The sequence below is a fragment of the Phocoena sinus genome, chromosome 2, assembly GCF_008692025.1.
Source record: "Phocoena sinus isolate mPhoSin1 chromosome 2, mPhoSin1.pri, whole genome shotgun sequence".
NCBI classification, from domain to species: Eukaryota; Metazoa; Chordata; class Mammalia; order Artiodactyla; family Phocoenidae; genus Phocoena; species Phocoena sinus.
In genome coordinates, this window is record NC_045764.1 from 37,105,774 (window position 1) to 37,122,760 (window position 16,987).

The 16,987-nt window shown below is 40.4% G+C and overlaps 1 protein-coding gene across 4 annotated transcripts in view; it reads left to right on the plus strand.

Moving 5' to 3' along the window:
- Positions 1 to 12,445, plus strand: part of IQGAP1 (IQ motif containing GTPase activating protein 1) — a 102,527-nt gene extending 90,082 nt beyond the window's left edge. For 2 of the 4 annotated variants that reach the window (XM_032622303.1, XM_032622306.1), the window contains 5 exons: positions 642 to 854; positions 1,957 to 2,123; positions 4,004 to 4,126; positions 7,826 to 7,934; positions 10,112 to 12,443. In XM_032622303.1, the coding sequence (XP_032478194.1) occupies positions 642 to 854; positions 1,957 to 2,123; positions 4,004 to 4,126; positions 7,826 to 7,934; positions 10,112 to 10,225 (726 nt within the window). In that variant the 3' untranslated portion in view covers positions 10,226 to 12,443. Of the gene's footprint in view, positions 1 to 641; positions 855 to 1,956; positions 2,124 to 4,003; positions 4,127 to 7,825; positions 7,935 to 10,111 lie in introns of all 4 variants that reach the window. The other 2 variants (XM_032622304.1, XM_032622305.1) reach the window with 2 other exon arrangements.
- Positions 12,446 to 16,987: the final 4,542 nt, after the last annotated feature.

Below are 16,987 nucleotides of genomic sequence, written 5' to 3' on the forward strand. Positions count from 1 at the left end.
CAAAAAGGATGAGCAAGAATTTACTGACCACTGGTGTTGCATTGGTGTGGTTATAACGTTCATCAAGCCGGGTTTCAAATAAAATTAAATGATTTCCATGTCCCCAGTGTGATAGGGAAAAAACGAGGGGTTTTGTACCCAGTGGAGTCCAATCTCCTGTCCAGGAAAGAAGCCCTAAGAAGCCAACATCTGACTTCATAGATGTTTCTCTTCTAGATGAAAAGAGAGCTGCCTCTGCTTCATGCAGTTTCTTTGTCAGTTGTCGGGGGTGGGGGTAAGTTTGTTCCCCTCTATTCCGGAATAGAGTTGTTTGTTTGTTTTAAATATTTATTTATTTATTTGCTTGCTTGTGTCGGGTCTTAGTTGTGGCAGGCGGGCTCCTTAGTTGTGGCATGCAGGCTCCTTTGCTGCATGCATAAACTGGAGTCAGACAGTTATGGCATGTGAACTCCTAGTTGCGGCATGCACATGGGGTCTAGTTCCCTGACCAGGGATCGAACCCAGGCCCCCTGCATTGGGAGCACGGCGTCTTATCCACTGCGCCACCAGGGAAGTCCCCCAGAATAGAGTTTGAGAGCTTTATAAATTCAAGTGTGGTTCAATGTGGAGACCTTGCCACGAACTTCTTTTTCTTACTGTAGGAAGCAGAACACCAGAGGGCCATGCAGAGACGTGCTATCCGTGACGCCAAAACTCCTGACAAGATGAAAAAGTCAAAATCTGCAAAGGAAGACAGCAACCTCACTCTTCAGGAGAAGAAGGAGAAGATCCAGTCAGGCTTGAAGAAGCTAACAGAGCTTGGCACCGTGGACCCAAAGAACAGATACCAGGAACTGATCAACGACATTGCCAGGGTACGGCATTTGGGGGACAGTGATGGCCTGGCCACGTTTAAAGCTGTCTCAGAGGCTTGTGAGGAGACAGTAGCTGTTCCGGTGACAACGTACCTTCAGTTCAATGTACCTTCAGGAGAGATTAGAGTCCTCTCCTCTGGGGAATCGTTTCTGACTCTTCCAATATGAGGTCCTAGCCTGCCCTTCGATGGCTTACTCCATGGCCTAAATTAAATTAGTAGGGAGAAAACCTTAATTAGAGCTTCCTATGTCTCAGTTTGTCTTTGGCCTTAAAGAATTCCTCCAGATCTTTTTAATGATTACTGTGAAATATAAATTAACATCAAGTTGATCATCAAATCCTTGATTTGTGTGAATCTTCTCAAGTAAGGGGCTCTGGCGCAGGCTGAGAAGTTTAGGCATTCTCTGCTGTCGCCCTAAAATCACACCATGCACAACTGCAAGCTTGGTAATTGATATTAAAGTTATCTTTTTCTCCCTCTCCTGACAACATATTTAAGAGGTTTAAACCAGCTTTGCAAATCAATTATGAGAATGTGGAGGTCTGTAAAAGTAACACATTTCCCTGCCTCATTAAATAGAAAGGGGGAAAAAAATTGATGAGATCTGAATTTCTTTGTTAATTTTTGAATATAAAATTGCTAACATTTTTAGATTCCACATATAAGCGATATCATATGATGTTTGCTTTTCTATGTCTGACTTACTTCACTTAGTATGATGGTCTCTAAGTCCATCCATGTTGCTGCAGGTGGCATTATTTCGTTCTTTTTTATGGGTGAGTGGTGTTCCATTGTATATATGTGCCACATCTTTTTATCCATTCCTCTGTTGATGGACATCTGGGTTGCTTCCATGTCCTGTCTATTGTAGATGGTGCTGCAGTGAACATTGGGGTGCACGTGTCTTTTTGAATTATGGTTTTCTCCAGATATATGGGCAAAAATCTTTAAAAAATTTCGAGATGAGTAAGAAAAAAAGAATTGCTGTCTATTAAAAATGTGTGGTCAAGCAAGGCAAAGTTAAGCGCTGCTGGGTTCTAGTGTTAATGATTCAAGAAGCACACGATATTATTTTTGTAATTTTAATAATTATGTCTCAGGATATTCGGAATCAGCGGAGATACCGACAGAGGAGAAAGGCTGAACTGGTGAAACTGCAGCAGACGTACGCTGCTCTGAACTCTAAGGCCACCTTTTATGGAGAGCAGGTGGACTACTATAAAAGCTACATCAAAACCTGCTTGGATAACTTAGCCAGCAAGGGCAAGTGAGTATTTTATTTTGAAGAGTCAATGTCAGGGGAAAAAGAAGTAGAGGCAACTGAAGTGACATAGGAAAATTTTATTTACAACACACTGGATCTATTTATTGCAATAGTCCTTTATTTTTCTTCTAATTGTTTGTGTAATTTCCTAGTCCCATTTGTTATGGTATGATGTAAATAAATAATGTGTGGAGGATTTCAAGGATGCCGATTTCTAAGCATCCTGTGTTCCAAAATATCTTCTTGGCTCTAGAAATTAAAGAATCTGGGAAAGGGATCATTTAGTGGCCCCCAAACCAGGTTGGGCCTCAAAAATCACTTAAGGAACATCATAAACAATTCGATTCCCTGGCCTCTACACCTCCTGGACACAGGCTCCCAGACCTTGATTTTTTTTCAGCTGCCAAGGAAGATCTGATGCAGCCTCCTCGTTGCTGGCCACAAACCATTCAGCCTGCCCATTTTATAGGGAGGGAAATTGAAAATCCAGAGAGGTGAAGTGATTAAGCACAGGTTCTGCTTATTAGAAGGGTTAGTTTATTATTTACCCCACACTTTTCATTTTGAGAATTTTGAAACCCCAGAAAGTTTCAGTGAATAGAACAATGAACACCCATATACCTTTCACCTAGATTCACTTGTACTTAACATTTTGCCACATCAGCTTCCCCTCTCTATAGCTTGCTTACTCTTGTGTCTGTGCTTTTCCTCTCCCTCCCCGAAGGCTTCATGGAGTGAGACAGGGCTGTTGTGAAGTGGTAAAAATCAGGTCCACCTAACCCATCTTGCAGAGTTGGTGCCTATGTCCTTTTGAAATGTCCTCATCATTCTTTGGGCACTTCTTGACTTTGTGGCACAAGATGTTTCTGGTTCAATTTGTGCTTTTCCCTCCCTGGGCTTGGAATTAGCTATTTCTCCAAGCATCCCTGGTTCCTTTTTTTTTTTTTTTTTTTTTTTTTGCGGTACGCGGGCCTCTCACTGTTGTGGCCTCTCCCGTTGCAGAGCACAGGCTCCGGACGCGCAGGCCCAGCGGCCATGGCCCACGGACCCAGCCGCTCTGCGGCATGTGGGATCCTCCCAGACCGGGGCACGAACCCGTGTCCCCTGCATCGGCAGGCGGACTCTCAACCACTGCACCACCAGGGAAGCCCCTGTAGGCATGTTTTTGAAGACAGATTTCTAGAAATGTAATTGCTGGGTTAAGATTTTTGTGCAGTTGTGATTTTGATAGATATTTCAGTTGCCAGCCATAAGGATTTATTACCTTTTACACAACTACCAGCTTTTCTGCCCCAGTTCTTGAGACCCTTCCCTTGAGAGTCCCAGATACCATTCTCATTCATCTGTATTCTTCCTTTGCTTACTCTTCTTACCATTTCTCGCCTTGATTATCCCAACAACCTTCTGACATCTGTTTCTTTTTCCTTGCGCCCTTTCCTCTGTAATTGCTATGCTGGCTTAAATGCTTTTAAAAATTTCGTATTCTAAAATATTTTTATTTTTTTCTCTGCACAGCCAAGGGGCTTAGAGTGACTCCCTTGGGGTTCAGTACAGTTCCCTCAGGCTGGCATTAGAAGCCCTCACACTTACTTTAGGTGCTTAGGTTCTGAGAGGGACGTAGAAGGATTCAGACACTGTCAAATTCATTGTGTGTTCTCAAATGTATAATTTAAATCAAAGGCAAAAGCAATTTAGTAATGTTTCCCTGTTTTGCAGAGATATTGCTTAGGCGAATCCTAGCATTTATTTGCCATTTTAGAATTGGTTTGTTACTTATGCTTGTGTATGGGAAGTTTGTTTTCTGACCTCATATCCTTGAGTTACCAACAAAGATTCATAGTAGATAGTTACCTATAGAAAATGACATAATGTGATTTTTACAGGGTCTCCAAAAAGCCTAGGGAAATGAAAGGAAAGAAAAGCAAAAAGATTTCTCTAAAATACACGGCAGCAAGACTACATGAAAAAGGAGTTCTTCTGGAAATTGAGGACCTGCAAGTGAATCAGTGAGTATTTGCTTTTTAACTTTGTTTTATATGTTGATTTTTTTATTTGTCATATCTTTATCTTATTGACTTTATTTCTCTTATCTGGATAATCATTTTTATATTTTATATGTGTTTATAGTTGATTAATTAAAATAAGCAATTAATTATGTACAGAATTTGGCCTAATACTCAGAGTTAATTTGCCTGTCATAGAAGAGAGGTATTTCTTTTCCTTGTTTGTGGAACATTTGTCTCAGGACATCCTACTTTTCCTCTTTAAAGCAGGAAGCCATTCCTTCCATTTTTCTTTTTTTCTGTGCCCAAACCAAGGATAAATAAAGAATAACAAGAAGAGGAGTGTACTTTATTCCACTTGAGGCATGAACCAGGGGCTTACCCTCATCTTCTTTTCTGGGAAGCACCAGCTTGCTTTACATGTGGTTCATGGACCTGACCTGACCTGACCATCCTCCCTCAGGTCCTGGCCCAGCTGCCATTAACAAGCATTTTATTGAGTACCTGCTCAGTCAACCCTGTGATCTCAGGCAGCTGAGCTTTCTGTTACTGTGTCTGTTTAAATTTTTTTTTTAATTTTGCTTCAAAAATCTTTTATATTTTTCTGATTCTAAAATAATATGTATTCACTGTTGAACTTTGAAAATGTGGTAAAGCATAAAGAAAAAGAAAAAGCACCTATAATCCAACAAGCCAAAGATAGCCACTGATATCATTTTAGTATATTTTCTTCTGTGCCTCTATTCACATAAAGGTTATCTATGATTACTTACTTACCTTCCTATTTTTTTTAACATAAATTGGGATGATACTGTTTATAGTCATGTATCCAGCTTTTTCCTCATAACATTGTGAGCATTTTTCACATAGTTTGAAGGTATCCTTTTTAATGACCACATAATATTCCATATTGTAGTTTTAATTTAGCCATTTACCTGTTGTAGAACATTTTAAGTTGATTTTACTTTTTACATTATTACACATGTGATAACACCTTTATATGTACATCTTTGATTCTACCTCAGATTATTATTATTTTTTTTGTATCATAGATGCCTAAAAATGTAATTTTTGGTCAGAGTATAAAAATATTTTTTATTGTAAAAAACACAAAACATAAAATTTACCATCTTAACTATTTTTTAATTGTACAGTTCAGTAGTGTTAAGCATATTCACATTGTTGTGCAATCCAGAACCTTTTCATCTTATAAAACTGAAACTATACCCATTAAATAACAACTCCCCATTTCCCCTTCCCCCCCAGCCCCGGGCAACCAGCATTCTCCTCTCTGTTTCTATGAATTTGACTCCCTAGGTGCTTCATATAAGTGGGATCATACAATACTTGTCTTTTTGTGTCTGGCTTCCTTCACTTAGCATGATGTCCTCAGGGTTCATGCATGTTGTACCCTGTGACAGATTTCCTTCCTTTTCAAGGCTGAATAGTTTTCCACTGTGTACGTGTACTACATTTTGCTTATTCATTCATCCATTGATGGACATTTGGGCTCCTTCCACTTTCTGCTATTATGAATAATGTTACAATGAACATGGAAGTGTAAATACCTCTTTGAGACCCTGCTTTCAGTTCTTTCTGATGTATACCCAGAAGTGGGATTGCTGGATCATATGATAATTCTATTTTTAATTTTTTAAGGAACTGCCATACTGTTTTCCATAGCAGTTGAAAAAATTTTTTAATTCATATATATTGCAAAGTATTTTCTAGCAGTGTCTAAAATGTGTATGAAAGTGCTTACTTACCTCACTACTTCTTTGCCATCATTGAGTAATAAAACAGTTTTTGATATTTTTGACTTAATAGATAAAAAGGTAGCATTTTGCACTTTTTAGAATTCTGGTTGAGTTTTTTAGTGTGTGTTTATTTGTTTTTTAATATTTATTTTATTTATTTTTGGCTGTGTTGGGTCTTAGTTGTGGCACCCGGGATCTTGCGTTGCTGCGTGTGGGCTCTTCGTTGTGGCGCGAGGGCTTGTCTCTAGTTGCAGCGTGGGGGCTTCTCCCTAGCAGTGGCATGCGGGTTTTCTTTCCCTAGTTGTGGCGCAGGGGCTCTAGAGTGCATGGGCTCTGTAGTTTGCGGCACGCGGGCTTGGTTGCCCTGCAGCATGTGGGATCTTAGTTCCCCGACCAAGGATCGAATCCGCTGCATTGGAAGGTAGATTCTTTACCACTGAACCACCAGGGAAGTCCCTGTGTGTGTGTGTTTAAACAGGGCTTATTATGTATGGTTTCTCTGATCATTTTTTCAATTGGGGACCTTGGTCTTCTGAGGTTTTGTTTTAGTTGACCACTTTATGCCATTTTTCAAATCTGTTTTATAATTTATTATCTCCTCCCTTCTTTTTTGTCATTATTTGCCACTACTGTTCAAGTGCCTACTGTTATTTGACTCTTCTTTTTAATTTGCTACCATGGGCTTAGGAAACAGATGACAAACCAAACCAGTTAAAATAAAATTATTTATCACGTAAAATAAACATCTTTATAAAGGGTCTCCTATTGAGTAAAAGGCATGTGTTTTAGTACATGGATTTTGTAACCTCTCGTTTAGCTTCTTAGCTTCTTAGTGGCCCTCTTGCATCCTTCATGGTTCTCGGCGCTGTTCACAATAGATCAGTTTGCTCTGTAGTTGAGTTCTGGAAATCTGGGGTGACACACTTTGATCACCTGGGGAACAGCATACTCCCACCTTCTGGTGCATTAAAACTTCTGGGCATGTAAGGTGTCCAGAGTGAGTGATACCCTAAATATTTTCAGTAATAGTAGTTTATATTTGATGGTACTCGGTATGTTTATATCTGTAGCACCTACTCCTTTCAGAAAACCTCCTCTCTTGGTTCTTTTCATTCTGACCATCCCCACTCCATCCCCCGCTGCCCCGCCTTTTGCTTACTTGCCTCTTCCAGTCCTCAGACATGCATGGATTCAAACATGCATCTTTTCCTCCTCTTTCTAGCCCGATATCCTCTTTATTTCTTTAAACATTTTACTTGCAGAACATAATTAGTTCTCTCATTTATTTACTTTTTTTTTTTTTTTTTTTTGGCTGCATCGGGTCTTTGTTGCTGTGCGCGTGGGCTTTCTCTAGTTGTGGCAAGCAGGGCTACTCTTCATTGCGGTGCACGGGCTTCTCATTGCAGTGGTTTCTCTTGTTGTGGAGCACGGGCTCTAGGTGAGCGGGCTTCAGTAGTTGTGGCACACAGGCTCAGTAGTTGTGGTGCACGGGCTTAGTTGCTCCACGACATGTGGGATCTTCCCAGACCAGGGCTCGAACCCGTGTCCCCTGCAAGTGGATTCTTAACCACTGCACCACCAGGGAAGCCCCCAATTTCCTCTTGATTCTCCTTTTATCATTAGGTTTCAGCAGTGGCCACATGGAAGGCCAACAGGATTCCTGACATCATCCCTTCAGAGGCCATTTGTGGCCTTCCTCAGTGGTTCCTCTTCCAGTGGAAAGCAAATGCTGCCAGGAGAGGCTGCCACCCTTCTCTCCAGATCCCAAAGTAGATGGTACTTAGAGTAGCAATCCCACACTGCTTCACCTGCAGAAGTACTTTGCACCTTTATTTTGTATGCCTTTTCACTCTTGAAGACTTTATTCATCTCCTTTCTGCATTTCACAGAATATTTTTACATGAGAACACGGAACTCATACCCTTACGATGTTGTGTTTCAACAGGTTTAAAAATGTTATCTTTGAAATCAGTCCAACAGAAGAAGTTGGAGACTTCGAAGTGAAAGCCAAATTCATGGGAGTTCAGATGGAGACGTTTATGTTACATTATCAGGTGGGTTTGCACCAGGTAAAACCGAAAACTTTGGGTGTGAGGTAGTTGTGTTCTTGTCAAGGTAGGAGAATGGCTGAAAAGGAGACCCATGTGGGGAAAGCTGCCCACAGTCAGCAGTGAGTGAGCTGAGGAGTTTTGTGTGTCTGATTTGAGTGGTACAGGCTGGAGAGCTTTTGCAGATGTGTAAATCTTCAGAAAGCATATCTGAAGCTTACTCTTAAGGTTGCCACTAAATTGAGCTTATACCTCGGGCTTGAACAAAATGCTTAGGTACATATCTTGACAGTACAAAATTATAAACCTTCTCAGTAGCTTGAAATCTTTTATAATTTTTTTCCCCTCTCATTTTGGTTTGATATAGGGGCTTAAAGGTGTACTTCTGACAAGGTGTGTGTAAATTGCATCTTTGTAAAACTGAATCCCATTTTATATATTTATATATTTTTTGAGGATTTTTTTTTTTTAAGAGAAAACAACTTTTTACTGGAATCTGACTAAATAGGGATCACAGACCAAATAACAAACAACAGCGTGAGCTACATCAGAATGAAAAAAGAAATGATGGACCTGGATTTCCAATCTGAAACTATTATGCAATATGATATTTTTTTTCTTGCCATGCCGCATGGCTTGTGGGATCTTAGTTCCCCAACCAGGGATCAAACCCAGGCCCTTGGCAGTTAAAGCACGGAGTCTTAAACACTGGACCACCAGGGAATTCGTCCGAATTCCATTTTAAATTCAAAAAGAATTCTGCAGTGAATCATTTTGTAACATCACTATCCCTAATTTTTATTTTGAAATCTCTGTCTTTTTATTGCATTGAACAGTGTCAGGGCATCAGAAGGATTCCTAGGTAATGTCCAGCCTCTGTTAGTTTTGTGAACACAGTGCTTCATCGTTGGTACCCACACAGGGCTGCACTCCGTGAAGCTGGGCAGGGCCTTTCTCTGAACGTGCATTTCGGCTCTTGCACACATTGATCTCCCTTAAATGGGGGCTCTCCCTCCCAACCCCTTATTCTTCCATCATTTATTGAGGACTTTCACGTTGTTACAACCCCTAAAGCTTGCCCCGCCAGCAAAGCCACAGTTTTTTTCTCCTTCACTTCCATAACCTGTAGAGACAACCCCTGTTCACCACAGGCATTGACTTATTTTCCTCTTAACTTCCAAACTGCAGACTCCTTAAGGACAGGTAGTATGTCTTTGTTTCCTTCTTAGTGACCAGTAGACCCTCAAAACACGTTAACTGTACCGATGTGAGATGATTTTGTGATGCACATAGCTAACTCAAGCCCTTACACAGAAAAGATCCTATTATTCCTTCAGTTTCTCCAAGTTCATGTAGGCTGCCCAGTCTGCCTCAGGTAGTGTATTCCTCCATGCACAAATTCGTTAAGTGCAGAATGACTGCCAGGTGCAAGGTATTATGTTAGGTGCGGGTGATGCACCAGGGTCCTCGTCCTCATAGAGCTGCTAAGATTTTTCCAAAAGATGAATTGGTTGAACTTTCGGGATCCCTTCAAGCCCTTTGACTTTTGCTTTGTCATCACCACTCTTCCAAAGTTTAGGGGTGCAACCACTCAGATTTCCTCAATTTGTTCTGGACAGTGGAGGGTAGTGGGGAAAGCAGGGGCTTTGCAGTCAGATCCAGATTCACCACCTCCAGCTCTGTACTGTCGGGCAGGTCATTTAACATCTCTGAGCCTCAGAAGCCTCATCTTTAAATTTGAGATAATCATACCTGATAGGATTTTTGACAGGACTTAAAAAGACACTATCTAACGTGCTTCTACGTTGTGGAACACATAGTAAACACATAAAAAACATTTAGTCCTCTCTTTCCCCTTGTGTTCAGGGTATAAAAACTTTGTCATTTGAAATAGAAATTAAGACTCTAGTAGATAGTGTTGAGACATTACTGGCCTTATCTTGTTTTCAGTTGTTAGTATATTTCGTCACGGATTGAAATGCCATCACCTTCTCCAGGTGACACATCACTTAGACGAACTAGGCTGCGGGCAGGCAGTTCCATAGTTGGGGACTTCTTTCTCACCCCAGTTCATACCTGGCACACAAGGCATGCCTCATTCCTTCTGGATCCCTCCCTACATTGTGTCCTTCCTTTTCTTGTTCCACAGACCTGATTAACTGTCAGAATGTTTTTTTGAACAGGACCTGCTACAGCTACAGTATGAAGGCGTGGCAGTCATGAAATTATTTGATAGAGCGAAGGTAAATGTCAACCTCCTGATCTTCCTTCTCAACAAAAAGTTCTACGGGAAGTAATTGATCATTTGCTGCCAGCCCAGAAGGATGAAGAAAGAAGTGCCTCTCGGCTGCCTTTCTAGGGGTGTTCCTCTACTCATAGGAAGCAAACACCCAGCCCACACCATTGCCTCAATCTGATACACCCCCAGTGCCACGTGTTTAACCCCTCCTGCTCAATGGGACATTTGTTGCCCCTTGTTCGTAGGGAAATTGTATTTCAAGCTTAGTCTGACCCTTCTTATTCCTGCATTTTCTTCTGTCCTTTAAGAAAGAGTGAGAACTCCCCTGAAATCTCTCATGTTGTTACAGTCTTAGAGGTTGCATTACTATATTGTAAGCTTTCGTGTTTGTTTCAATTAGCAATAGGGATGGTGGGATTTGAATTCTTGTTATTTAGAAGTGGAAGCCATTAGCACCGGTAACATACATACATATAAGACACATAATTAAAATGTCAGGTTATCCATAGTTATTAGGTTGTCATTTAAAAATAAAGTTCCTTATATTTCTGTCTCATCCGTAGAATGGAAGGATACGGGGAGTCATTGGTTCTCTTCCATTCTGTTTTCCTTTATGGGCGGGAGCTAATAGAAGTCACTGTTCTGTGTTCAAAGGAAGCATTTCTAGAAAGAGGGGGATATTGTTTTTAAGTTTCACCATTAAATTTGGGCAGTTCTGTTAGTAACTCTCTCCTCAGTGGATGGGAGAGTCCCACTGATAAAATTAAGCTATTTAGGTAAATTCGGAATGGTCTGAGCGCCTGCTCATTTGTGTTAGTGCAGAGATTGACTAGATTCAGACAGACAGTCCACTCTGTCCCTGTGGCAAAGGAATGGGTAAGCCCTAGCGTAGAATGTAATTGTTTTCAAAACTGTTTTATATCTTAAGAGTGTCTTATTAAAGTGTAGATTTATTTCTTAAAATGTGGGTGATAGGAATTTTCAAGATTTATATAATGCTTCAAAAGCCTTTAGAATACTGTAAGAAAAGGTTTTTTTTTAATTGGCTTATCTGTATATCTGAACTCTTAAAACTTTCTTATAGCTAAAAACACTAGGATTTATCTGCAGGGTTGCAGAGAGATAATCTTGCCTTAAATAGACTGAAACAAAAACAAACAAAACCAGCCAACTGATGTTATACTTGATATTAAAATCTATTTTTCCCTATTTCTTTTTCTTTTCTCTTGCTGCCCACACTGTGCCTTTATTTTATGAACTCCGGTTTTTTAATTTAATCACAAACAATCCAATTCTAAACATTGAGCTTAAGAAGCTTTCCTTCTTAGATTAAGTCATATGCTTTTAAAAAACATCTTTTTATTCAGGAAAATATATTGAAATCATGCTACTGAGCCTCTGTTTTCTCTGATGTTTTGGTTCAGTATTCTTCTATCGTAAAACATAAACTAACATTTAAAAATTTACTGATGTATATTTAAAGCCAATAAACTGTTTCATTAATAACAAATCATGTGATGTGTCCCAATTACAAATGTAAGTGTTGGAAATGTGGATTTCATGACGGACTGTTTACTCAGTCAGGTCCACGGGTGCAAATGTAATAGTTGTAGGAGTCTACACACTCCAGGCAGCCCACAGGCAGGTGAAGAGGTGAGGTGTGGAGTGCCACGGAAGGAGTCTCCACTACCTTGACCTTGTTTTTTGTTGTATTTTGGAAGACAATTTTTTAGTAAATATTTTCCTCAGATTGAAAGAAGATGTTATATAAGTAGCATTGCCTCAAAAACTGGGACCAACCAAATTGTCAACCCTTTTACCTTAAAAGATGATACTCATCCCAAATGCATGTCATGCCCCAAAGGCCACATCCATGACAGACAATGAGCAAAGTTCACAACTCCTTTAACAAAATATGATGTTTCAATTATTTGTAAGGATATAGTTCCCTTGACACAACTTCTAATGCAAAATAGCACAAAATACACTTCAAGAAGTTTGATGGCAACTATGTAGAATTAACCGTGTTAACAGCGTTGAGGATGCCCAGACGAGCTCAAGTCATGGCATTGAAACCTTGTAGCTCTTATTAATTTTAATTTATTAGCTATAGCAATCTCTGTCTCAACTCTCTCCTTCTTTGACGTTCTCTTCAACCAGCCATCGTGACATTTACCATGAATTTCCTCCCTCAAGAATTTGGACTGCCCATCAGATTGTTGCTGCACACAATTGCCTTTGTATCTTTGTATGAAATAAAAGGCCATTTGTTCGTTTTTGTGTTTCTTTTTCTCAGTGTCATTGTTAGCAGTTCCTGCAAAACAGTGTTAACTAGAGTGAGATTTAATAATTGAAAACCACAACAAAAACAACCCCTTCATAGTCTTTTTGAACGAACAAACGCAAGTCAGCTATCTCAAAGCAATTTTTAACTCGTGAGTTTAGCCTTCTTAAATGTAAAATGCTTGAAGTAGCCTCCACATAAAAAGAACTGGGGTGGGGTGGGGGAGGTGGAGAACTAACAATGTCACTTAGTTTTTTTTTTAATAATCCAAAATTGTTTTTAATCATTATTGGTGGACACTTCAATGTCAGCTAATGGCTGGAAGTTTCAAATTACAGCAGCATTAAATGTTTTATGACAGTGGCACCCTAGGTCATAGTGTGTCCCTCAGGGGACTTCTGTGTTACATACAAGTCACCAGAAAAGACTAGGGGAAGTTGGATATGGAAAAAGTAAACAGCAGCAAAAGGGAGGAAAAATGGTTTCCTTTTAAGTACGGCCCCGGGGGGCACCCTTACTTAGCATACAAATTCATATGGAAGCATCCTGTTGTGTTTTTGTTTTGTTTTTATTTTTTTTTGGCTGAGTTGGGTCTTCGTTGCTACGCGTGGGCTTTCTCTAGTTGCAGCGAGCAGGGGCTTCTCTTGTTGCGGAGCATGGGCTCCAGGTGCACGGGCTTCCGTAGCTGTGGCTCGCGGGCTGTAGAGCGCAGGCTCAGTAGTTGTGGTGCGTGGGCCTAGTTGCTCCGCGGCATGTGGGATCTTCCCAGACCAGGGATCAAACCCATGTCTCCTGCATTGGGAGGTGGATTCTTAATCACTGCACCACCAGGGAAGTCCCATCCTGTTGTGTTTTTAAATTGTGGCCAGACTATATTGGAAAATCAGTGACAATATGAAACAAGGGGGGGAAACGGAATAATTCTAAAGTAAACATAAGTGCAAAATTGGAGGTGATGGTTTGTGTGCATGGCTGGAGATCCCACAGGCCTCTGAGGAAGAGTGACGTGGTAAGAACCTGGGCTTTCCTGGCAGTGGGCCCTTCTGGAAGTTACCCCTTCGGAGCCTATTTCCTCATTCCGAAATGGGGAGATGCTATCGAGTACATGTGTTACTGAAACCTGAAATACACGTTAACAACATGCTCTACATTGTCCTGCAAAGAAATAGAGGGAGTTAGGAAGGTGCTTATCAAGTATAATGTTAAGTAAGGAGACCAGGACGAGAGGAAAATAAGAGGAGGAAGGTGGATAGCACCTGGGGTGATGCTCGAAGAGAGTGGCCACCGTGAGGCCTCGCAGAAAGGAGCTGGGGTGCCTCAGCGGTGCTGCAGACACCTTGTAAACCTGTGTAAACCAAAGAGAATCTGAGAAGAGTACACCTCTCCACACATTTTAAATTTGGCATCCAAATTTTTTGTTTAAATTGTGTAGTGTGTAATTGCCAACATTGTGAATTTCCAGGTAAAAATTACCTCGCTCTTAAAGGTATCCAATGGAACCCCCTATTTTATATTTTAATACTTGTGTGTTATTATTAATTGAAGATAGCACCCCACTGTGTATGAGAAGGAAACTCCTCAGTAGAACACTTCAATGGAACCCCCTATTTTAAAAGGCACATGAACAAAGCCCTTCGTCAGTTGGAAACTTGACATCTTTTTTTCTCTTTAAAACTCATGTGTCTAGGGTTTCCCTCGTGGTGCAGTGGTTGAGAGTCCGTCTGCCGATGCAGGGGACACGGGTTCGTGCCCCGGTCCGGGAGGATCCCACGTGCCGCGGAGCGGCTAGGCCCGTGAGCCATGGCCGCTGAGCCTGCGCGTCCGGAGCCTGTGCTCCACAGCGGGAGAGGCCACAGCAGTGAGAGGCCCGCATACCACAAAAAACAAAAACAAAAAAAACGTGTCTATTCCACTTCCCTCAGAATTTTATTCTAATGTAATATTTTTAAGCTTAAGTCTTTTTTTTTTGGCGGTATTAAGTCTTACTTTTGACCATCCTGTCATTATGTGTAATAAAAAAATGTGGGGCTTCCCTGGTGGCGCAGTGGTTGAGAGTCCGCCTGCCGATGCAGGGGACGCGGGTTCCTGCCCCGGTCCGGGATGATCCCACATGCCGCGGAGCGGCTGGGCCTGTGAGCCATGGCCGCTGGGCCTGCGCGTCCGGAGCCTGTGCTCCGCAGCGGGAGAGGCCACAACAGTGAGAGGCCTGCGTGCGTACCGCAGAAAAAAAAATTAAATTAAAATTTTTTTTTCCTGTGACCATAAGGCTGTTAACTCAATCCAGAAACATACTTTGCATCATAATTACTGTTAATGCATTTTTGATCAAAGTAATCTTATATATTATCTTGACAAAGAATTCTAAGACATTTGAAATGCATTTCTTAATAAAGTTCTTAAAGTGAAGGTTTAAAAAACTTATGGATAAGTATTATTACTTGCTATAATGAGATAGGGCTCATGACCAATTCTCTTCCTATTTTTCACTTTTATAAATGTAAGCTTTGAGAACCTTTGCTGTCATAATAAGTACACGGAATGGAAGGTGTTTTGTGATGATGTCACCCATTTCTTAGGACTCCTTAGTTATAGCTCCCAAATCTCAATGAATTATAATAAAAAATTATCACATGATTAGCATAATTAGGTCCTCTAGTTTTGTTGAAAGCAAAAAAAAAAAAAAAAGTTACCTAGTTTGGAAAAGAGTTTATTATCCAGTCTTTAGATCATCCACTTCTTCAGGACTTGGGACTTAGGAAGTAGGCCAGGGGCTTTACTAAGACATTAAATGACTATGAACTATACTCATAAACCTTCTGACTAAGAGACAACTTATTTAACTTAATATGCTAATGATGCTTTGGGAAAATAGAAATATTTTAATACTCCTTTGGCACTACAATTTTTTAACTTTTATTACAGAAAACGTCTAATGTACAAACAGAAGGAATGGTATAATGAACTCCCACGTGTCCACTATCTAGCCTCTACAATTACCAATACAGGGTCAAACTCATATCTCTACAGTCACCCACATTCCCTTGGGTTATTTTGACAAATCAGATACAGTATCATTTCAACCACTTTGGTATGTATACATACCAAATACTTTGGTATGTATCTCTAACACAGCGTTTCTCAATAGGGAGCAATTGTCCCCCCCCATGAGACATTTGGCAATATTTGGAGATATTTTTTGCTGTCCTTACTAAGGGGGTGCTACTGGCATCTAGTGGGTAGAGGCGAGGGTTCCTGCTAATGCATGTCTTACAATGCAGAGAACAGCCCCATCAACAGAAAACTACCTAGTCCAAAATGTCAGTAGTACCAAGGGTGAGAAATCACACTCTTACACTTAAAAAAAAAAAAATCCCCATACCATTATCACACCTAAAAAATAAATTTGAAATATCGAATATGCAGTCAGTGTTTACATTTCCCCAGACGTCTTAACAATTGCTTAAACATTTCATATATGGGAGTCAGGTGCCAAACAAGATCCCCACATTACATCTATTAGTTGATAGGTCTCTTAAATCCCTTAATCTATGAATTCTCTCTTTTTTTTAAGTCTTGTAATGTATTTGATATTGATCCTATAGAATTTCTATATTCTGGTGTTTCTTATTACATTGTTGTGGATCGGACTCAGTTTCAACCTTTTGACAAAAATATTTCAGAATTCCTGTTACAGCACATCAGGGATTTATCTTTTTGAGATGTAAAGTCTGATCATTAGGTTCAAATGTCAGCTTGACCCATTTGTTATAAAGTTTCCCATGAGCTTTTCATCATATATCACATGGATTCGGCAGCCACTGATAATGACTGACTAGATTTTTTATTTCATTAGGGGTTGCAAAATGGTAATATTCTATAATTCCTTCTTCATTTATCAGAATTTTTCTAAAAAGAATGTCCTATCGTTAATTATTTGGTTACCTTGAAGACTATACAGCAAAGATGATGAATGCTGTTTCTCTCCCTTTATTTACCAGTTTTCAGAATAAGACTGTTCCCTAACATCTACTAAAGTTGACCAATGAGGTTTTGTTTTTTTCAATCACATGACTCCTAGATTTTTTAAAATAAAAATTTATTTATTTATTTTTGGCTGCGAGCGGGGCTACTCTTTGTTGCAGTGTGTGGGCTTCTCACTTGTGGTGGCTTCTCTTGTTGCGGTGCACGGGCTCTAGGCATGCAGGCTTCAGTAGTTGTGGCTCGCGGGCTCCAGAGCACAGGCTCAGTAGTTGTGGCACATGGGCTTAGTTGCTCCATGGCATGTGGGGTCTTCCCGGACCAGGGCTCAAACCTGTGTTCGAGCATTGGCAGGCAGACTCTCAGCCACTGCGCCAGCAGGGAAGCCCTAGATTTTTTTATATGTTTGATGTCTTTCAATCCACTCATGGCGGATATACATATATTTTTTAAATTTTTAATTTTTTACATGCTCAAATTGTCCCCTCTTGGTCCAGTAGAAGTACCTTCAGTAGTGACTCTTGAGTTCTTTTGTCATGACCCCAGTGTTCCAGCCAC